The 22478-nt window shown below is 40.7% G+C and overlaps 2 protein-coding genes across 4 annotated transcripts; one reads left to right on the forward strand and one right to left on the reverse strand.

Annotated features, from left to right (window-relative positions):
• Positions 1-1858: 1858 nt before the first annotated feature.
• Positions 1859-9380, forward strand: BmDJ-1beta (DJ-1 beta). Of its 3 annotated transcripts, none has more exons than XM_028179155.2 (6): positions 1859-1932; positions 2439-2529; positions 3580-3699; positions 6351-6465; positions 6833-6978; positions 7530-9380. In XM_028179155.2, the coding sequence occupies exons 2-6, from the start codon at positions 2443-2445 to the stop codon at positions 7632-7634; spliced, it is 573 nt and encodes a 190-aa protein (XP_028034956.2). In that variant the 5' UTR covers positions 1859-1932; positions 2439-2442; the 3' UTR covers positions 7635-9380. The 3 variants fall into 3 exon arrangements, with proteins under 3 accessions (XP_028034956.2, XP_028034954.2, XP_089593740.1); XM_028179153.2 differs by lacking the exon at positions 1859-1932 and adding an exon at positions 1952-2174; XM_089737614.1 differs by lacking the exon at positions 1859-1932 and adding an exon at positions 2209-2337.
• A 192-nt stretch (positions 9381-9572) lies between these two features.
• On the reverse strand, positions 9573-22478 carry LOC114246561 (uncharacterized). Its single transcript, XM_089737613.1, has 8 exons — positions 21281-22478; positions 19894-20093; positions 19167-19264; positions 18467-18587; positions 17999-18151; positions 15926-16024; positions 14163-14302; positions 9573-13279 (listed from the first exon to the last, which is right to left on the reverse strand). The coding sequence occupies exons 1-8, from the start codon at positions 22338-22340 to the stop codon at positions 13189-13191; spliced, it is 1962 nt and encodes a 653-aa protein (XP_089593739.1). The 5' UTR covers positions 22341-22478; the 3' UTR covers positions 9573-13188.

The following is a 22478-nucleotide window of genomic DNA, read 5'->3' on the forward strand; positions in this document are numbered from 1 at the left end:
ATTAAATATTAAGTGTATCGTCTATGGCTATAACTCATAATATCATGTACTTAGTTTTCTTTTTTATGATTGAAGGATTACTGGTGGCCCGGAGGCCCTTCCAGTTTCACCAGGACAGGTGAGCGAGCAAAGGCTCAGCCAGGAAAGGGTCCATAATTAGTGATTATGTATGTATAGTTTTTGTTTGAAATAGTTTAAATTTAGTGTTTTGAAGTTAACAAAAAACATGGTATCTGAACAGTTGCGATGTGTGAAAATTTGTGAGCAGGTAGTTTTGTTCTCTATTTTATAACACCACCTAGAATCAATGCGTTCATCCACAGTGCATTTCCATAGATATTTTTTGCCACTTACCTATGGTGATTCCCGAAAGCACATATCCTTAAAACGAGGCTTTTATACAGTACTTAGCGGTAGGCAGCGTTTTAGCTTTGCCCCTGGGAATGCTAATGTACATAGACGACGGTAACTTAAAAAGTAAAAAACAACGGAGCTTGCGAGTGCTTTTTTTTTTTTTTTTCCTACCTAAGCTGAGAGCCTTGAGAGGCTATATCAGCGTAACCCTAACTTTTGTAGGTGAGCTCACGGGGCTCAAACCTGATGACGTTGCTAACACGAACCCTAGCAAGAGTCGTGCTTCGCAGAATCTACCACCGGATCGGAAACGCGACCCACTGAGAAGATCCGGCGAGAAACTCGGTGGGCTGTGTCTGAGAGTTAATTTACTCGTCGAGCCCTTCGTCGCAAGCGACGGGTTCGACGAGAACGGTGACCGGTGCTTGAAGTACCTAGAAGCACCGTTAGTGGATCGGGAGGATCCGAGATGATGTGTTTTGGGCGACGTCGACTGCTTTCCATTCTGTCCGCAGGATCGGGAATGTAGTTACCGGCGGCCACGATGAGAAGGTTCTCGTGTCGTGCCGCTTTATCGAAGTGGCGCATCGACGCCGACTGCATATACTTACTGGTGGACTCTAAGTCCAGGTCGTCATGGAGGTCGACGTTCATGACGAACCACGGGGCTCCGACGGCTATCCTGCAAAAACGGGATTGAATAATTTGGAATGACTTTAAGTGAGTGCGGGCCGCGTGAGCGAACACTACACTTGCATAGGTCATGACGGGGCGTATGCAAGTTTTGTAGAGTGTCACCTTATTTCTAAGGGACATTTTACTTCGCCTACATATCATCGGGTAGAGACGTCCTAGAATGAAGGCGGCAAGTCTTGATGTGGGGGCGGAATGTCATCCTACTGTCGAGGGTGACGCCTAAATATTTGACCTTCGGGGCCCACGGTATGGGCTGGTCGAACATCGTGATCGGGCGAAATGCGAGTGCAGCCGCATGTTATGACTACGAACAATTTTGTTTACATAACAAACTGTGTCCCTACAGGTATATATAATATAATATAGATATAATAATATATTGTTTAGGTTGTCGTGATAGTTTTTTCTAAGACTCGCAACGTTGTTGATGCATCATGTCGTTTTTCGGTTTCAGACATCGTGTCAGATTTATATTCTGTGACGGCTACCGATGTTTTGTGCGCTTGTAAGGTTAAAAAAGTGTAGGTACCTCCAAATTCTAGTGCTCCTATTAAGGACATAAATAAAGCATAAAAACAATTTATGAACCTAAATAAAATTTGCAATGGAAAATGATTTGACAATATGTAGGTCTAAGAGACCACAATATGTTGATGGATGCTAATTGATGGATGCTAAAATATTTGTGGGTGTTTTATCAAGCTAAGTTCATTTCGTTACGGAGCCCTTCATAGTGTAGACTGTTATACACTTGACGATATAATTTTTTACAATGTTTCGAGCATAGATAATTTGTTTACACCATACACAAATAACCTTAGGCCTTAGATGATAATAGTAACGACAATTAATTGACAATACCTACACAATTTCAAAGGCAAAGTAGGTAATTTACTCTCTTAAACACAGTCTATTATCTATGTATACTAGTAGGTCTACTTAAATTTAATCAGAAATTGTCAACTCGTTCATAATTAATAATTTATTTAGTACTTATGTACAAATATGTTTAATTAATAAATATCAAGTGTATTATCTATGGTTTTCATGTTGCTGTTGTCATTGTCTACTCGTTCTAATTTATTTTTAAAAACTCTTGCAAATTATAGAGCTTTTAAATCAAGGTACCGTACTGTTTTAGCGGAATTTAATTGCATAAGTGGCGTTAACTACATTCACATTATAATCTAGCCGTGAATCAAGTGAAAATACCTACCAAAATAGAGGGTACAACAAATTGAACCGGCATTTAATTACCTTTAAGAAAACTTTAATTACACTTTTATCGTAATACCTACTGATTACATAATACAGAAATAAAAACTATGTAATTTGTTGTTTGCACACTACATGCTTTTCTGTTTTATATTAGTTTATTTTCATTTTAGAACAATGAGCAAGTCTGCGTTAGTGATTTTGGCGCAGGGTGCAGAGGAGATGGAGACTGTTATAACTGTTGATATGCTGAGACGAGGAGGGGTTTGTAGTCAATTAATTCATTAAATCCGTTGACTGAATTTCCTCACTTGGATTGTAATTAGACTTTTGCTAATCGACATATTTCGCCCGTGCATGTGGTCTTGACGATCTGATAATGTGATTCCAGATAGCTGACTCTCGCTCGTCAATAAAAACTAACACCCTTTTATCAACTATTCAGTTACAATGGTCTCCGGGTAATCATGATGCTACCACAACTGTCAACGACAAAGTCTAAAATCTAAATGACAAATAGACCAACACCTCAGCTGATCACTGATTGATAGTATTAGCAATATAATATAAAACTTATAGCCCTAGTCTCCTATTACTATAGAAAATTTAGTGTATTCTAAAATTGCATAATGAAAATCGACCATAAATTATCAAATAGTTGAATACTAGATCACTGCTCAATTGTAAATCTTAATTAAACAATAAAAAAGTTACTACTTACCGTATACTGATCAATTGCTGTTCTACTCGAATGTGCATCAGTTGCATAATTGTTGTCCACTCCCAACTGAAACATCACTGAAATAGTTTTTTCATATTATGTTATCATAATGATGTTATGTGTATAAGAGTTATACTATGGTATTGGTTTAAACACTAAGGGTAGGATTGAAATCATGAATCTTTAAAATATTATAATACTCAGAGAGCATCCATATTCATAAAGAATATTTTTACCTTTTTATCATCATCTTAAAGGAGGAAATCCATAGAATTTCAAAGAAATTGTATCAGGAGAGAATGAAGCGAAGTGAAAATGAATTGGCTATGAACAAGAACAAAAGATACTATATTGCTAAAACAAAACGACATTGTATTGTAAATGATTTACAAAAGAGGAGCTGCCTTTATTGGAGGATGAACTCCCAGGAACTCACAGCACACCTGCACACAGCTCATGCTCTTTGCAGATTCCATAGTAAACAAAACAAAGGTTACATTCTATACCCATGAGAAGGGATATCATAGTGGTATTCTAGCCAATGAGTTATTATTAAGCCTTTTTCTTATTGAAAAGACCTTATTTACCCATAGGTAACAGTTACTCTAGCTGGCTTGGAAGGCTCATCTCCTGTGCTGTGCTCAAGGCAAGTGACTCTAGTACCTGACAAGTCACTGACCGAAGCCCTCGCCGAGAAACAACAATATGATGCTGTGAGTATCCTTACCGTTATCTTATACAGCAAAGTTCATTTGCAACTGCAGAAACTACATCATTTCTAGAAAAAAATCTACAATAGTACACCCAATTTCTATGTTTTTTTTTTTTTTTTTCCACATGAGAAAATCGCCGGATCCCCACCCGCGCGGCAGGTGGGGTATGTGGGAGTTAAACCTCACTAAAAACTCCTGCCGCTCACAACCGGCGCCCTACCTCGGACCGGGCCGGAGCCCAGTCGGGGCTATTGAAACGGCGGGACAGGGTTGACGCAGAGCACATTACATCCATCCCACCGTCCCACGGACGCTGGACCGGCGGCCGCTAGCGACACGACCACCGGTTCCCTCGTTCAGCGGGCCGAGAGCCCGCTTTGATGGCGCCGCGTTACACCTTCCTGAGAGCGGTCGGGGGAACGCGGTCTACCATCACCCGGCTACCTACTGCGGGTGAGCGTCCAAAGCACGCCACCCCACGTCTGGGTCTCTCGCCGCACAAAACGGGTGGGACCCCTAGCTCTTAGGGGGCCAGGTCACGGATACGACCCCGGTCCCGACCCCCTGCTCGGCGGCGGCGGGTTTCTGCGTAGTGAGGAGAGCTTTGCCTCACTCGCCCCGCCGCCTCCTTCTGCGAGATGGTGCACTCGCAGAAGTCGAGCATAGCCTTCCAGGACTCATCGCCGCCAAGCATCGATGCCACGACGCCAGGCAGCGACAAGTCAGGTCCTATCTTTGCGACCAGGACACGGCGCTGCACCTCCCAAGCGGGGCAGACAGCGAGCGTATGCTCCGCCGTGTCCAGGTCGTGTCCACAATGGTGACACCTCGTCGTCGGCTCAGCCCCTATCCGGCGCAGGTACTTCCCGAAGCACCCGTGCCCGGTCAGCACCTGCACCAGACGAAAGGTGAGACGTCCTTCGCCACGATTCACCCATTCATCAAAAACTGGGTAAACCGCCTCGACGGTCCGTAGCCCCCACGTGGGGTTGGCCAATCGCCTCGACTACGACTCGAGCACGGACCGCCGAGAATGGGCCTTCCGCGCCCGCAGCTCACTTTCGGGGAGACGCGCCACGCCCCGAGCACGAAGCTCGCTGCGCCACCGATAATCGGCAGCGAGCGACTCCGCCTCCAGCTCCCATGGCGGCGTCCCCGCCAACACACACGCCGCCTCGAAGGAGACGGTGCGATATCCGCGGATGACCCTGATGGCAACGGTGCGCTGCGGCTGGCGCAGGAACCGAGCCATAGTGGCCCGGTTGCGTGGCTCAGCCCACACAGGTGCACCGTACAGGGCCATTGATCGCACCAACCCCGCGTAGAGGCGGCGCACAACCTGATCCGGTCCCCCAATATTCGGGAGCAGCCGGCTCAAAGAACCGGCCGTCCTCATCAATCGGGGGACCAGCTGAGCAAAGTGAGCACGAAAAGCCCACCGGCTGCCCTACACGAGGCCGAAGTACTTCAACTGCACCCCGACCCCTATCCGGACGCCTCCAATCACGATGTGGGCGTCAACGGGTGGCGCCCTCCGCGGCCCGTGAAACCACAGAGCCTCGGATTTACTGAGCGCCACGTCGAGACCCAGCCTCTTTATCCTTCCGACGACGAGGGCCACTCCCGCTGTGGCGAGACGGGCAGACTCTCTATAATCATCCCCCCTGGCCACGACCAACGTGTCGTCCGTGTAACAAATAACGCGGAGGCCCGGGAGGAGGGCGCCCCTCAGCACCCAGTCGTACCCGATATTCCACAAGAGGGGGCCGAGAACCGACCCCTGCGGAACACCACGCACGACCGGAAAACGATGAAGGGTCCCACCGTACCCGGTACATACGACCGACCTGGCCCCCAAATAGGACCCAACCAGCCGGCGGAGGTAGAGGGGCACTCCATGCCTCTCCAGTGCCCCCCCTATCACGGTCCAGGGCAGAGTGTTAAATGCGTTGGCGATGTCAAGAGACACCGCCAGCGCCACCCCACCCCGAGAAACGGCCTCGTCCGAGAGGGACCGCACGCGAAGAATTGCATCCACGGTCGAACGGCCCTCCCGGAAGCCGTACTGCTCTGCCGACAGGTCAGGCCCCACCCCGACCAGGTGCAGAACGATGCGGGCAGCCAGAATACGTTCCAGCAATTTTCCCGCTTCGTCCAGCAGTACGATAGGACGATACCCGGCGGCTGTATCCACCAGGCGCCCCTCCTTCCTCAACAACACAAGTCTACCCGTCCGCCAGAGCGACGGAAACCGTCCCGACTCCAAGCAGCCATTATATAGCTCAAGGAGCCGGTCCCCCAGGGCACCGAAGGCCAATTTCTATGTTAACACAATTTGGAACCTGAACCTAGAATTATGCACCCCAGTTCTGATTTTAATGGCTAATGATTAAGTACTATCAGGCTTATAAAAATCTAGACGTAGCATAGGCATGATCGAAAATAAGATTAGCTAGTGACCACCCATAATAACCGGGGCACGAGTCACAACCATCACCTAGCCATAAATTAGATTCCCTGTCCTGCACCACCGTTTCACTTGAAATTGAAGAAAATACTTGGCATCATCAACTACAATGAATGTTACTTTGACAGGCATTAGATAGCACTGCAGGTGTCACCTATAAAAATAAATAATTTTCTCCAAACAGGTGATTCTACCAGGAGGCTTAGAAGGATCAGACAGTCTCTCCAAATCGGAGAAGGTTGGTGCTCTGCTTAAAGACCACGAGGATAATGGGAAAATCATTGCTGCCATTTGTGCTGGTAAATGAATTACAAAAAAAAATATTTTAAGTTTGCTTTCCACTTGAGTTTGGAGTACTAATATTACCAATGGATGTCATCATCATCATCACAACCAACAACACCTCCTCGCCACTCCTCACCCGTTCCCAATGGATATACTAATTTTAAATTTCTAAACTACATGTTGATTTAATATGTTTCGGAAAAGTCAACAATAGGTACAGTTGATTGAATAAGCCAATAGAAACATTTGTTTATAGACATAAGAGAATTCTCTTTCAATAAGCAACTACGTAAATAAAACATTAAAAACTACCTAAGGAAATATCGCAACATATATTATAATATCACAGATATAATATGTAAGTAAATGTTACATTGGCAGCTCCCATAGCGTTTGCAGCCCACGGCGTGGCGAGGGGCCGGCGCGTGACGTCATACCCCAGCACCAGGGACAAGCTGTCGGCCGGCGACTACACGTACGTTGAGGGGGAGAGGGTGGTGGTGGACGGCAATGTGGTCACCAGCCGGGTCAGTGATTTTATTATAAAGCTATAGGGGTTAAATTATGAAATTGCCGTTCTATTGTAATAGGCACTCCAAATTGACATAGAACTTGAAATTTTTGAGTAAAACTTTTTTCAAATGGTTATGGTTATGGTATAAGGTTCTTCTTTTGAAAAATGTGCAACATTCGATTATCGATTTTTAGTAGTTGACTCGATTCATGAATCGATCTTCACCATTATTGCTCCATGATAACGCGAGACCTCATACAGCACGAGAAACCGTTTTAACTCCACAGAAACTGCAATTAGAAATCATTTGTCATCCTCCGTATTCGCCAGACCTTGCTCCAACGGACTACCATTTTTTTCGTGATTTAGACAATTTTGTACATGATAAAAAAAAAACTTCGCAGTTTGTAGAATCTAGATCACCAATAAATCGCAAATAAATGACCTTCCTATTAGATGGCAGTAATGTATAGATAATAACGTCATCAGCAGATGACGTGGATTGATCAGTATGAGGTCACTTTGTCCCTCCCCCTGTGTAACGTGGTCCTGTATGTTCCCCAGGGTCCCGGCACGGCGTACTGGTTTGGTTTAACCCTCATCGAGTTGCTGACGGGAAAGGAAAAGGCCGATCAAGTCGAAAAGGGAATGTTAATCTCGCAGTACTAATATTATTAAACAATAATAACACGCGAATATATTATGTAATATGATAAGGAGTTAAAAAAAAACCATGTGTTTTTTTTTCCGCTGGATTTTATTATTTATTTTAAATGATCCCGGTGAGCTCAATGAGAGGTAAGAAAATTAAACTTAAGTAAAATTATTAAAATTTCTTTGATAAACGTGATATATTTTCTATATAGGAGGGTATGTTTTAAAAGTACAATTATGGAGGGTAAAAGTAAGAGCGCCATCTTGTATGGGGGACAAGTTGAAAAAGTGTTCATCTGTAGTAAACAGCAAATTGTTGTTGGAAGACTCGCCGAAATAGCGTTAGTGTAGGAAGTGAAAATCATATGAATATAGATAGCAGTTTTGAAAAGAGTGAAGTGTATCGGGTTGAAGTGAAGTGTGCTAGTTTATGGAGTTGTTTAAAATTTCTCCACTTGCTACTGTGGCGCCACCTTGATTGGCTCCCTTTCAGCGGACACTTTTTAATACACAATTTTGAAGTCGTCGTGGCCTAAAAGATAAGACGTCCGGTGCATTCGTGTTGAAGCGATGCACCGGTGTTCGAATCCCGCAGGCGGGTACCAATTTTTCTAATGAAATACGTACTCAACAAAATAAATGTTCACGATTGACTTCCACGGTGAAGGAATAACATCGTGTAATAAAAGTGAAACCCGCAAAATTATAATTTGCGTAATTACTGGTGGTAGGACCTGTTGTGAGTCCGCGCGGGTGGGTACCACCGCCCTGCCTATTTCTGCCGTGAAGCAGTAATGCGTTTCGGTTTGAAGGGTGGGGCAGCCGTTGTAACTATACTGAGACCTTACAACTTATATCTCAAGGTGGGTGGCGCATTTACGTTGTAGATGTCTATGGGCTCCAGTAACCACTTAACACCAGGTGGGCTGTGAGCTCGTCCACCAATCTAAGCAATAAAAAAAAAAAAAAAACAATTTTTTTATGGGATTTTATGACTTGGTAACTAAAGCCTTTAGGTCAAGTCTTATTTTTATTTTAATGCAAACTTATATATGAAAAATAATATTATGAACTAAAATGAAATGAGATGAGATGGATAGGATGAAATATAATCTCAGTAAAATGGTGGTCATTTACTGAGACTTTTTCAGTGATTCCGAGAAGTTACGTCCAGCGTTATTACACATTTAAACCTGAAGAAACATTAAATAGACAAAATAAAACAAATCACACAACTTCGCTCCTCTCGTTCCCGCCAAAAAGTCGTTGGAAGACTCACCGATATAGCGCTAGGGCAGGAAGTAGAAATTATATGAATATAGCAGTTTTAGACAGAGCTGTGCCAGGTTGAAGAGAATAGTGGCAGTTTATGACGTTGTTTTTAAAATATCTCCACTTGCTACTGTGGCGCCATCTTGAATAGCGGACATTTTAATACACTAAGATGGATTTCCTTACTTCTACTCTCCATAATATGTACATTAATAAAATTTAGCGTAGAGAGATCTGTACTAAATCAAACAGCGGGGTCGGGATGCTTTACGGAATAAAATGTGGGCTTTTTTTCGTATAAAATCTATAGATATCGCTTATGTTCATATTTTTTTGATTACGGTCAGTTTGACTGGCTACCGTATAAAACTGCTTCTCGAAGTTACGACGTTAAGAATGTTATAATTTTATAATATATTATTTTTCTTATTTTTGCTATATCATTAAATGTGGATTGAATATAAGCGTAATAAAATTTTATTAAACATATTAGTGTGTTTCTTTTATTGAACCTGACTTGTGATGTGGGAAACCTCAAAACTTTTTTTTTTGAAGAGACCTTCCCCTGAATCCAGACCTGATTAGATCTATAGAAGACGGCATATCTTCCACACCGACCGACGACCCATACGATGTCCATAGTTGTCGCTACGGAAACGAAAAAATAAAAGAAACACAACGTAATGCAATTAATTTAATCTTCCGAAAAAAAAAAAATTTACTTACAACGAATTTTTACATTTAAAATACATGAAACATAACAAATATAAACTCTGTCTCTTCTCTATATCGAATAATATTGTAAATTACTTTCTTCCCTTCGATTTTTTTGTCTATTTACAAATAAAAAACGACACGACTCTATGTACAGGTTTCTTTGTCGCGACAATGTGGTTCGCGTCTCCCACGAGGTCATTGTGCTTAGTGCGAGTTCTTTAACGTTCTCGATAGCGTAAAAGTTAACTCAAATTGCTTTAAAAAAATTGTGACGGGGCATTACCTATCCGCCTAGTGTTGTTAGCTTGTTTATGCTTTATCCTTACTGTTAATTTATTATGTAAGTATATTGGAATAGAAATCATATGGTGATTTCATATTGTGTTTAACGGTATATATCTAATAATTGTACGTATGTATTTTCTTTAATAATGTGTTGTTAATAGTGCACCGCAACATACCTGCTGTATCTTTATCTGTCCAGAATTTCGGGTAATTAAACGTTTGTCTGGAAGAAATCGCTTTTAGCGATAAGACCGCCTATTGTACAAACGTATCTGCTTGTTGTCTGTTTTCTGATGTTAATTGTGTTTTCGTGTGCAATAAAGTATGTTCTATCTCTCTCTCTGTCAAATTTGTATACTGTTGGAACAGCGCCCCTAGCCGCTAAAAAAACTCGCACTAAGAACACCGATCTTGAATACCAGTTCGATATTTGAGTCGACTATTATCAAAGCCGGCAATGTGACTTTTGGAAAATTATTGGTAAATCAGAAAAACGAATTATTGACTTTGTATTCCATTGGCAGTCACAAAACTCTTCTGAACGACATCTTAGATAAATAACAGGTTAAGTGTTAACCTTTATTTAATGCAGGTTTTGAACCGTATTCTTTGAAGAAGACGATTATATTCAAATCAATCTGTATTGACATATCAATAACATTTTTTTGTCGAAATGCACAGATTGCCACCTTTGATAATAGACGACTCATTTGAGGTAATATATTATCTCATCTAATAATCGAGCGATGCGAAATGCTATTTGTTTTAAGCGATATTACGCTTAACACGCTACATTTATCTTTGTAATTAAAGGCGCGTTTTATTTGGTATCAGCATCAACAATTAGATGTTTTTATTTGAATTTCATATTTAAGTTTACTTCATTCGAATAACTGAAAAAGTTTGTTTGTTATGATATTTTCATCAAAATTTTGACCATTAAATGAGGCCGTCAGCGCAAAAGTGGCCTAACCCACAATTTTTCATAATCATGCTTATAATTATGTATATTGCCATTTTTTTTAAATATAATAAATTTTGATGCAAAACCGGCCTATCCATAGTTTCACCGATAGATAACAGATGGCTTTGTAAATATTATTTTTGCGCGTATTGTTTTTTTGCCTACTCAAATTCAAATTCATAAAAACTTATTCACCTCATTGCTCCATAATAACTATAGTAAGCTTAGGCCACTTTTTTGCTTAAACCAAATAGCCTTTCGCGTTTCGTTAAATATATTTTTTATAGAAAATGAACAGTTTTTTTTTTTTTCACTGTAATCGTTTAAATCAGATCATTTTCGTCTTAATATTCAAAGTGCATTGTTACATTCATCATTCATTATTTACTCGATAAAACAAAAACAAAAATAATCAACGCGCTTCCGGACTAACTATATACACATTTGATAATCTACATTATTTACAATATTTTATTTACAAACAAAACGACCACTTTTTTTTATTAATACACTATTGTTTTTTAACATTTTAATATCAGTATTGACGTATCATACATAATAATAAAGGGAATGAAAGATAATTTTGTCGTATTTAATCCTTGCTTGTCTCTCTCCCACTTATCCCACTAAGTGGGGTCGGCACAGCGAATTTTTCTCTTCCATTCTCATCTATCACTTTCACACTCACTCCTCTCTCTCTCATATCGTCATTCACACACTCCATCCATGTCTTCTTCGGTCGACCTCTTCCCCCTCTACCTTGCACTACAATTTCCACACATCTCCTAATCACATGTCGTATGTCGACAGAAAATAAGAAAGCTGACAGCGCACCCTGATCAGGAGAGCATCAATACATTCGCGGAGCAGCTGCCCTTATTAGTTCTCCTTCGGAGGCGCTCGGGCAGCTGTTAGCAAATCCCACCCCTCCTGGCTGAGCCTTTGCTCGCCTACCTGTCCTGGTGAAACTGGAGAAGGCCACCAGTAATTCCTCATTCATAAAAAAAAATCATCAAGACATACCCGATATGGTGTAACGATGTTCAAACCTGACAAACACTTATTTTACAGAACTACTTAGTCCAGTCATTTTAGGCCAAATTAGGTGAATATCTCGGAAAATATTACCACAAAAACTTGTATTTTGGTATCTTAAAACTATTCTCAAAATTCACAGTCAAAGGTCACGAACATCGATTTTTTTAAACATTTTTTTGCAAATATCTCGTTTTCTATGGGTTTTACACTATTTATATTTATTATCAATATTGAAGAGAATTAAATTAGCTACAACTTTTCTAATTAACATTTTTTTTATGATTTGAACTGTTTTCGAGATAAAGGTCGTAGACGGCGCGCGCGGTCAGAGAATAATCGGAGGTCAACTGGTAGTCCCGATCAAAAATTCGTAATATTAAGGTTATAATTCATTGCTAAATATATTACTATAATTTTTTATTAACTTTTTATTAAAACGAGATATTTGCAAAAAATGTAAAAAAAATCGATGTTTGTGACCTTTGACCCCTGCGACTTTAAAACTTGCGACCATCCAATTAATTATATGTGAATTTTAAGAATAGGTTTAGGATGCGATTTTCCGAGGTCAACCCCCTATAATGATTGGATTACCGCCGCGTACATGACGAAACTCATTGGTGACGTCATTCGAGACTACCGCATATGACGTCACGCATTCAGCTCGCCGCGAAACGAAATGTTACAACTTTAATAATGACTAGCTCGTCTTGGTGACGCTCCGCTATGACTTCGTCTGAAATAAACAACCTTCCTATCTGAAACGCATTTTGATCACAATTTGATGGGTTTTTTTTGCACGCGGAACCCTAATTATTTTACTAAAACATAATTAGCCTATGTTGTTACTCTTTGCTAATTGAGGTCAGCTATCCGCCAACTAAGGTCCCGTCAGAATTGGTTCGGCCGCTTCCGACATCAACCGCAGTAAACGGACGGACAAAAGTTTTACTATTTATTAAATTGTTTTGTAAATACCGTACATAAATCATACGCATTTAATATTTAAAAAAAAAGGCTGCTATTTGAATACCACAAACAGAAACTCAAATTTAATTTAATGAATACTGTGATTTAAATGACCATCTTTATTGACTTCCCTTGTTACTTGCTGATGCCCGGTGGCCACACGACAAACCTTGTCGCGACGTTATCTTATCTAGCTGACTATTGTATTTACACCATTACCAATCCCACTAGCCAACGGTCCATCGAACTCGTATTTCACGTTACGCACATATGACGTCACTAGTGGCTATCGCGTCCCGCGCCGCCAGTACGAGTGTTCGTTCACTAGTCGTCGAGATCCTGTCTCCGCTTGCGTCTCTTACCTTTAGGATGCGCTTTGTACGTGTGCTTTTGGAGATCTTTGAACGTTGTGTACCTGATGGAAGACTTCCACAGTGAACATCGTGTAAGCAAAATCAAAACAATTTGCGTAATTACTGGTGGTAGGATCTCTTGTGAGTCCACTCTACCTATTTCTGCCGTGAAGCAGTAATGCGTTTCGGTTTGAAGGGTAGAGTAGCTGTTGTAACTATACTGAGACCTTAGAACTTATATCTCAAGGTGGGTGGTGGTATTTACGTTGCAGATGTCTATGGGCTCCAGTAATCATTTAGCATCCGGTGGGCTGTGAGTTCGTCCGATAATTTATAATTAATAGCTTCACCAGAGAATAAACAATAAGCTCTTTCTATAACACCAGCGTACTGATACTGTCTGACCCTTTCAATATGAAGGGTCAGACAGTCCTGATGTAATCCAATGGAATCTTCGACCTCATGTCTCAACAGCGCGACATTTAGTATATCATCTATCATCTATTCGTTTGGAACCTCTGGGTCTGGGGAGTGATTTTAGTTCCCTCTGTATGCACCGCATGTTCCATGGCGAGTGCTCTGAGGAATTGTTCGAGATGATACCATCACCTCGGTTTGACCATTGCACCGCCCACCACTGGACAGTTCATCCGTACTACCTGGAGCCACTGCGTTCATCCACAGTGCGTTTTCAGAGATCTTTCTGCCACGTACCATCCGACTTTGGAATGAGCTCCCCTCCACGGTGTTTCCCGAGCGCTACGACATGTCCTTCTCCAAACGAGACTTGTGGAGGGTATTAGACGGTGGGCAGCGGCTTGGCTCTGGCATTGCTGATGTCCATGGGCGACGGTAACCGCTCATAGTTAGGTGGATGCTCGTATGGGCAATATCTTTATGAAGTTATGTTTATGCATAGTATGTAGGTAGTCAACAAGCACTGACTTGTTCTGACACTGGGGGCAGTGGAAGCGGAAGGACTCCGGGTCGCCGTGCACGCGGACCTCGTGCGAGTCCCGGATCTTCTCCTTGGCGAAGCTCTTGTGGCAGTGCTTGCACTCGTAGGGCTTCGCGCTGCTGTGCGACTGCGGGAGTTGAGGACTTGTTTAATAATATGTTTATGTATAGGAGGTATTTTATCAATAGGTGTGTGTCAGGGGACGCCGACTTGGGGTTTTCAATAATCCTGTTATGTTTATACGTAGCTACTGCTTTAACTGCAGGCAGCAGCTTGGCTCTGCCCCTGGCATTGCTGAAGTCCATGGTGCATGGGTCATGTCCAAGACGGTAACCACTCACCATAAGGTGGTGCATTCTGAGCGCGCGCTCACTAGAGGGCGTTACTCGAACTTTACTTAAGATAAATAAGCCTTTGATTATGTACATAACAGCAAAAATGTAACATCGAAAAATCGATATTACTAATCGATAATCATCAGATTTTATATTAGTTTGCTGACGCTATTTAAATATTGTAAATATTCAGCCACATTTGACGTAAGTGGTTAGACGTGACGCGTTTTGCAAGTTAGCTTGGCATCGCGGTTTTCCCCAATCTCCCGGGGGAGGCAAGGGTGTGTTTAATCACTTTCTTTTTTTTATCCTACCTAGGCCTTGAGAGGCTATATCAGCGTTACCCTAGCGTGTAAGTGAGCTTACGGGGCTCAAACCGGAGTATGGCTAACACTGGCTCTAGCAAAGACAGTGCTTCGCAGAATCTACCACCAGATCGGAAACGTGATCCACTGAGAAGATCCGGCGAGAAACTCAGTGGGCTGTGTCTATGGGTTATCTTCAATTGATTATGTCTAATATGGCGCGTCGTGCAAATCTACCCACGACTCTGGTGGCCGTTACAGGAACTAACAAGTAGCGCCACCTGGTAGTGCCCAGGGAAGAGTCGCACTGTCGAGTGAAGGATATATGAGGATCACAGCGATCTGAAGTCAAGATGAGAGTGGAAGACTGACTCGGTGGGGCAGTAGTCAGCGGACCTGGCCCTTGGGCCGAAGGTCACGGGTTCGATTCCCACATCGGACAATCATTTGTGTGATGACAAGTTCGTTTCCTCTTTGTCTGGGTATTTAATATACATATGCGAGAGATGAAAGGCGATTTTGGTTAAACATTTTTGCAATTATACAGGAGAGCCATTTAAAAATTAAACATTTAGAAAAACTAGCATGACAAAAAAAACTTCTTCAGACATTTAAAATGGAGTAAGCTTAATTGAAGTTCGATTAAAAACATCGAACTGTAAAAGAAACAATAAAAAACATCCTAAAAGTAAGAGACGCAAGCGGAGACAGGATCTCGACGACTAGTGAACGAACACTCGTACTGGCGGCGCGGGACGCGATAGCCACTAGTGGCGTCATATGTGCGTAACATGAAGTGTGGGTTCGGCGGGCCGTTGGCTAATGGCACAATAGTAATGTTTGACCGATGACCTGGTCAAAGTGGTTGGCAGGAGTTGGATGGGAAAGGCAAGAAACCGAAGAGAATGGGGTGCATTTGAAGAGACCTACCACCAGCATTGGGAGGGTGCGGGTTGAAAAAGAGAAAAAAAAGAGAGTTGATATTGATACCAAATAAAACTAATTTTGAACTACAAAGATGTAGCTTTTCATCCCTCGATACGTTTTGTATGTATGTAAGTCAGTGTATGGGGGTCCCGATGGCGGGAGGCGGTTTGGGGGGATACTCACGACCCGCAGGTGTCGCTTGAGGCTGGAGTTGGTGAGGAAAGTGCTGGTGCAAATGTCGCACACGTACGGACGCTCGTTACGGTGCGTCCTCTCGTGGACCTATAACACACACCCACACACAATTGGGAATTTGAAAAAAAAAAATTTATTAAGGCAAAATCTGAATACGATGAATACGATGCCCCTGATCTCTTATCTCTTCTGAACTTTAACAAGTATTCTCTGGACGTTTTTGCTGGCACTGTTGACAGTTTTAGACGAGAAGTCTACAGCCTTGCTCAATGAGTTTTTTAAATTAAGTAATAGCGTATTTGGTAGTAAATGTGTAATAATGTAAGGTCTTCCATGTAATGTTATATATAGTTTTTCTTTGTATTTTATATAATGAACCGTTTTTTTCTTATGCATGCAGTCCGTACCTGTAATTGTGTTAGCATTTAGTGTGAAATCAATGTATATGATACCTGTAATGTTCTGTGCTGATGTATAACATGTTGGTACCCAATAAATAAAATAAATAAATCTGATAATATTAATCAAAATCAACACCAATATTTTCAACAGTTTTGGCTGATACGGCATCAATGTTTAGTTCTTGAGGATTATAAATTTCCATATTTTGGTGGTGATAAGAAATACATACGTCGAAATGATCTTCACAATGAAAAAAAAATCGATTTTGTTTTGGGATTATCACGGTGCACTGCTTGAAACCATTTATTTCGACATTTGTCATCTTGGGAAACATTTAAAAACATTTTTTCAGGAGTTGTCTTTGTAGTATTCATGCATAATGGTACAAAAGAAGAACGATAACTTTTGAGGTTCGACATTTTCAATACAAATATTTGAATATTTAACGATGATAACAAAATTAAATAGATCAAAACACTGTACTTATTACGAGTATTTCTATAATATGAACTGCAATGAGGGAAAACTAACATTATGACGTCACACGCGCTCGGGTTTGATCGGGAGCTGTCGGCGTGTCTTCGGTACTGGATTCAAAAATTAATTTTTATTTTGAAATAACTTTTGAATTATTGCGAAAAAAAAAATAAAAAAAAATAGTTTTGTTATAAAACTGATATATGATCTTTCCATTTATCACAAAAAATAATAATTTCAAATACCCAATTGTACAAGTTATTAATATAAGCTATTGATTTACATTGAGATATTTAAATATAAATAAACAAACGAGTGAGTGAATAAATGAATGTATTAATGAATGAATGAGTGAGTGAATGATAAATAAAGAAATAAAAAAACGGTGCGCGTGTAACTTGATGCACGTCAATGAAGTGAAACTTCTTTTTCAATGTGTAGTATGTATTGTGGTTTTCTTCATTTTTCATCCTTAAATCAGATTGCTCTTGTAATAGGGTTAATGATGTGTATAAGAGATGCGACAATTTCAACATTTATATTATACATATATATTTTAAATTATAGATAGAAAAATACTTCATTAAACTATTGGACGCTACTCGTTGCTAACGCTCGCGCTGGCCTGTAACAGTTATATTACAAGCATGCGCTCAAGTACCGCGCATTCACCCTCACTCTGTCTCTTTCTATTCCCACTCCCCGGGAGCGTTACACATTTAACGCAATCTTGTTGGAAGGCGCATTAGAAGTTTCACTTCCAAACAATGAAAGAATTAATGAATGAGTGAGTTAATGAATGAATCACACAATAACTACTGTTGCAGTGTAATCTCTTGAGTTTTTTTTAATTGTATTTATAGGCAGAGGAGCATACGGCCCACCTGGTGGTGAGCTATTACCGTCGCTCATGGACGTCAGCGATGCCAGGGGCAGAGCCAAGCCGCTGCCTACTGATTTTTTGAACTGCCATACGAGTTTTCCAACCGTCTCTTCAATGTCCAATACAGTCCATCGTACTGTACGCCGCACGTCGACGGGTGCATGCGTGAGTGCGTGCGTGCGAGCGTGTGTGTTTGCGTACGTGCGTGCGTGTGTGCGTACGTGCGCGCATGTGTGCGTACGTGCGCGCGTTTGTGCGTACGTGCGTGCGTGTGTGCGTGCGCGCGCGGCGGGACCGACCTGTAGGTTGTAGCTCTCGTAGAACCCCTTCCCGCAGTAGGTGCAGTGGAAGGTGTGTCCCCGCGTGATCCGCTCGTGCGTCTTCGAGTGCATCTTCAGTTGCGACACCGAACCGAACTTCTTTGGACAATCGGGACACTCGTGGATTTTCTCCTGTAACATAACATTAGTGTTTAACGATCACACGAGTCCATGGACATCATAACGTGAATCGACACCCACCTGGATAAGCAGTCGATTTTCAATACTATTGTGTATAGACGGCCCTTCAAATATGTAATCGAAGACATATAAGATATACTAAATGTTAAATACAACACAAACACCCACGACAGGAGTCAGAGGCACTAACTACAACCTCACCGAAGCAGTCCAAAAAACCAAGTAGCAATCCTATGGTTTAGATGGTCATACATAATACAGTGTGAGGTTTCAGTCCCCTCAGTGGCAGTGTTGACTAATACTGACCATGTGCGAAGCCCTGTGCTTCTCCAGGGAATGTCTGTGCTTGAACTGCTTCGGGCAGTCGGGGCACTGGAAGGGCGCCCCTTCTTCCTGCACCTTCACGCGACGACGGGTCGAATGAACACTGCGGGCATGTAAATATTCCATCACCACTAGTAATGGTAAAGAGGAAGGGAGGTTGTACTCTATGAGAATTTTCTTGAAACGACATTAAAAAGAGAAAAACGTATTATGTGTAGAATTAAGCTTTCAAGAGAACGAGAGGTTAAGGTCATATTCAAACAGCCGAAAGCTCAGCAGCTGTCGAGCTCGAGCTACAGATTTTTATCTCGTTTCTACCATCGCACCGCCCGCCACCGGAGTAGAGTTCATTCACACTACCTGAAGTTCTGCGTTCATCCACAATGCGTTTCCAGATATCTTTTTTGCCACGTACCATTTGGCTTTGGAATGAGCTCCCCTCCACGGTGTTTCCCGAACGCTACGACGTGTCCTTCTTCAAACGAGGCTTATGGAGAGTACTTAACGGTAGACAGCAGTTTGTCTCTACCCCTGGCATTGCTGAAGTCCATGGACGACGGTAACCACTCACCATCAGGTGGGCCGTATGCTCGTCTGCCCACAAGGGCAATAAAAAAGTTTGACAGTGATGATGTCGTGGGACGTGCGACCAGGTGGTTAGTAACTGTTTGTGTTGACTCACGTGTGCCTGTGGTAGCGCAGTCGACTCTTCGTTATGAATACTCTATCGCAGTCCTTGCAAGAAAAGGTCTGACCGTTTCCTACTGGCTCCTCTTTCACCTGAAATTAGTCTTGTTATTGAAAAGATTATTAAAAAATTATAACTCACTAACTTACAAAACTATCTGTGAACTTTATTAAGCGAACAGATTGGATATTTGAAACGCAAATTATTGAAATTTTTAAGCTCATTCCTTAAACGTTGTTGTTGATGCTGTTGGTCTTTGTTGGAGCTGGTAACAAGCATATATGAGGCCGTCAGCGCAAAAGTGGCCTAAGCTTACCATAGTTAGTATGGAGATATGAGGTTCGAATTTATTTATTTATTTATTTATTACACTTCATGTAAAATTTACATTGGCCCTTTACAATACTTCGTAGGCAAAAAAATACGCGCTAAAATTATGTTTAGAAAGGCATCTATTATCTAGGGATAGGCCGATTTTGCATCGAAATTTATTATGTTTTAAATAAATTGCAATATATAAGCACGAATATGAATTGTGGGTTAAGCCACTTTTGTGCTGACGGCCTCATATGAGACCAATGACGATTGCACTTAAATGTGTCTTACACCTTTAAAAAATACACTAATACGAACCACCGATTTAACTTATAATGTAATTTACCATCTAGTAATTCTTAACATCCCCTCTTCTTAACAATCCCTCAATAAACAAATAAACTACCTCATTCATTTTCTCCATCATCCTAGCCTCTCTCTTCTCGTTCCGCCTAATCTCTCTTCGCTTAGCCCTCTCCGTCTTCTTATTGAAGCCCAAGGTATGCCACTTTGTGTGTATGAGGAAACGTTTCGGATTACAAAACATGAGGCTACAATGTGGGCATTCATAACTTAAATTCACCACAGTTCCAGTTATCACACATTCTGGAAAATCATTAGACAGCGTAATTAGTGAGGGTACATATTCTCCATTTCATTAATATGTGTGCTTAAACTTGTAATTGAGTTAATTAAATAATAAAGTATAATTCCAATTTGATGTTTTTCTAAACCTATACTGTTAAAATCCTTGTTAGTGTAAAGTCTGCTCAAAGGACTACACAATTATACATATATATGACAGTTGACAGACAATGAGGCCCGTATTGTTTCTTTTTTAAGACTCTGGATCATATAAGTGACTATGTGGTTTTAACAAGCTGAATGGGTCGAGATTTATACTATCAGACTATTGATTTGTGTGCAAAATCTTTTATTTTAGATTAAATGTTATGATTATTGTTATGTAGCTGAGAATTCAATGTGCGATGTACACTAATACGTTTATATGCAATAACTACATAAAAACGTCTAAGCTCTTTCCTTATAATGCCCCAAACAGTATTCAAAAACAATGTGATCCTTTTCCTAACTACCAAGCCCAGTAAAGTAGTTTTATATCTTTTTTTTTTTCCTTTTTTTATAAAGCATTTCGGCTCGAACACCTTAGGCATTGATTTTGGCAATGTCACAGTATGACAGGTGTTTAGATTTTAGACAAAGAATATATCTAAATACAAATAAATTTGATCACTTTTTCCATATGCAAATCTGTGATTTTAAGAACAGCACAAACAAATATGTTAAACTAACTACTTTAAAGATAAATATTATTAGTATATAAAACTTTACATAGAATATTTACATGTTTAGATACTAAAGTTAATGGAGAATTAGTTTCATACCTTAAATTTTTATAAAATTGCTAAATGTCTGTATGTGCGGAAGTCAAAAAAGCAGAAAAACATTAATTAAATGAACCAATGAGATGAAACATGAAATATATAAATGATTACATCATTTTAGTTTGACATTTAACTACAAAAAAAACTTTTAACTGTGGTTTCTAAATTCAAATTTTATAAGTTGAATAGACAATGTAGAATATAATCAATATTTCCATAAAATAACAATAGTTTTAATACCTTCTCAAATTTATACTCTAATAATTAGATTATTTATTATAATTAAAGTTAGAACTTGTAATTACGCATTGTTCTCAAAGTTCATCAAAAAGATTTAGATTAGCTGTGTGTTTCATTAAATTTAGTGCATATATTATTCTTACTTACTAGTAGCTCTTACTGCTTCAATAGCCTCACGAATGCTATTCTCTGCCGACACAAACGTTCCATTTAAACCATCTTTCTGAACTCCATTTGGGTCTTTCAAATATGGATTAATATACTCTGTCTCTCCGCATGTCATTTCAACTTTAACTTCAATGTTGCTGAGCGAATCTTCACCGTCTCCATCATCTATATTGCACTTGTCGTCAGAATTTTGTGATTCACCTTTAGAACTTTCGTCAAAATTGAAGGAATCCTGTGTATTTTCAGAGCTCTGCATTTGGTTATCGTTGCTTTTCATCTCGTCACTTGATATGTCTGTTGTTTTTTCAGTTGTACTGGTCACATTTTGGTTTGTTTGGCTGTCTTCAGTTTCGTTATGGATGTTTGACCGAGGCGAGTCAAGTTCCTCTGTATTCTTGTTAGAAGCATTACTTAATATATTTTCTATTAATCTTACGGTGTTCTCGAGACTTTTACGTTTTGTTTCATTTAGTGTAGTGGTTTTATTCACTGTTATATTATCTTGTGAGTTGTGGTCTATTCTAGAGTCGTGCGATCCATAGGTTGCGTAGTCTAAGGGTTGCGGATGTGGTACATTATAATGTAGGTTTCTGTGATATGTATCAGTACTGGACAATGGGTGAGGAGAGATTGCGTCGTAAGTTTGATGATAACCCATTATTTTCTGGGGCTCTCCGTGCTGTAGATTAAAGTTGGTAGGCATTAGACTACTGCTCCACGGCATTGGGTCGAACTTTTGCGATCTGTGAGTCGTAAAAGCGGAGTGCATATTATCAAGGTGATATGTTGGATAACGTGGAATTTGTGGGTTCATGCTTAATCCTGGAGGTCCGAAACCGTAATTGGGGAAGTTGTATGCCACACCCGGTGTTTGTTCGGTTTCTTGGGTGATTTTATTCAAGTTATTCACGTAATTTACACTATTATTGAACGTCATGTTAACTTGAGTGTTCATATTCACTGATGCCTCATTCGGGCCAAAAGGCCCATTGTTGTGTAACATTATTGTGAAAAACACTTTTTGCCGTTGAATTATCATATATTTCGGCTACATGTTGGCTTAGAAACTGCAAAGTAAACAAGAAAATAATAAGTTGGCCATTTTGGTTAAACTTTGTTTGACATTTAAATTAGTGTTGTCGATAAATACTTTAGCGGAGATCGAAACCTCAAAAAC

This window comes from Bombyx mandarina, chromosome 23 (genome assembly GCF_030267445.1).
Source record: "Bombyx mandarina strain Sakado chromosome 23, ASM3026744v2".
NCBI classification, from domain to species: Eukaryota; Metazoa; Arthropoda; class Insecta; order Lepidoptera; family Bombycidae; genus Bombyx; species Bombyx mandarina.

Excerpts from the sequence above, each read along its gene's own strand:
- BmDJ-1beta (XM_028179153.2), top strand. The coding sequence starts at position 2,089 with ATGGTTTTCATGTTGCTGTTGTCATTGTCTACTCGTTCTAATTTATTT. Across the intron at positions 3,700-6,350 it reads AGAAACAACAATATGATGCT|GTGATTCTACCAGGAGGCTT; the intron begins GTGAGTATCCTT and ends TTCTCCAAACAG. Across the intron at positions 6,466-6,832 it reads CATTGCTGCCATTTGTGCTG|CTCCCATAGCGTTTGCAGCC; the intron begins GTAAATGAATTA and ends TTACATTGGCAG.
- LOC114246561 (XM_089737613.1), bottom strand. The coding sequence starts at position 22,340 with ATGATAATTCAACGGCAAAAAGTGTTTTTCACAATAATGTTACACAAC. Across the intron at positions 19,265-19,893 it reads TGATGGAGAAAATGAATGAG|GTGAAAGAGGAGCCAGTAGG; the intron begins GTAGTTTATTTG and ends GACTAATTTCAG. Across the intron at positions 18,588-19,166 it reads CTGCGCTACCACAGGCACAC|TGTTCATTCGACCCGTCGTC; the intron begins GTGAGTCAACAC and ends ACATGCCCGCAG.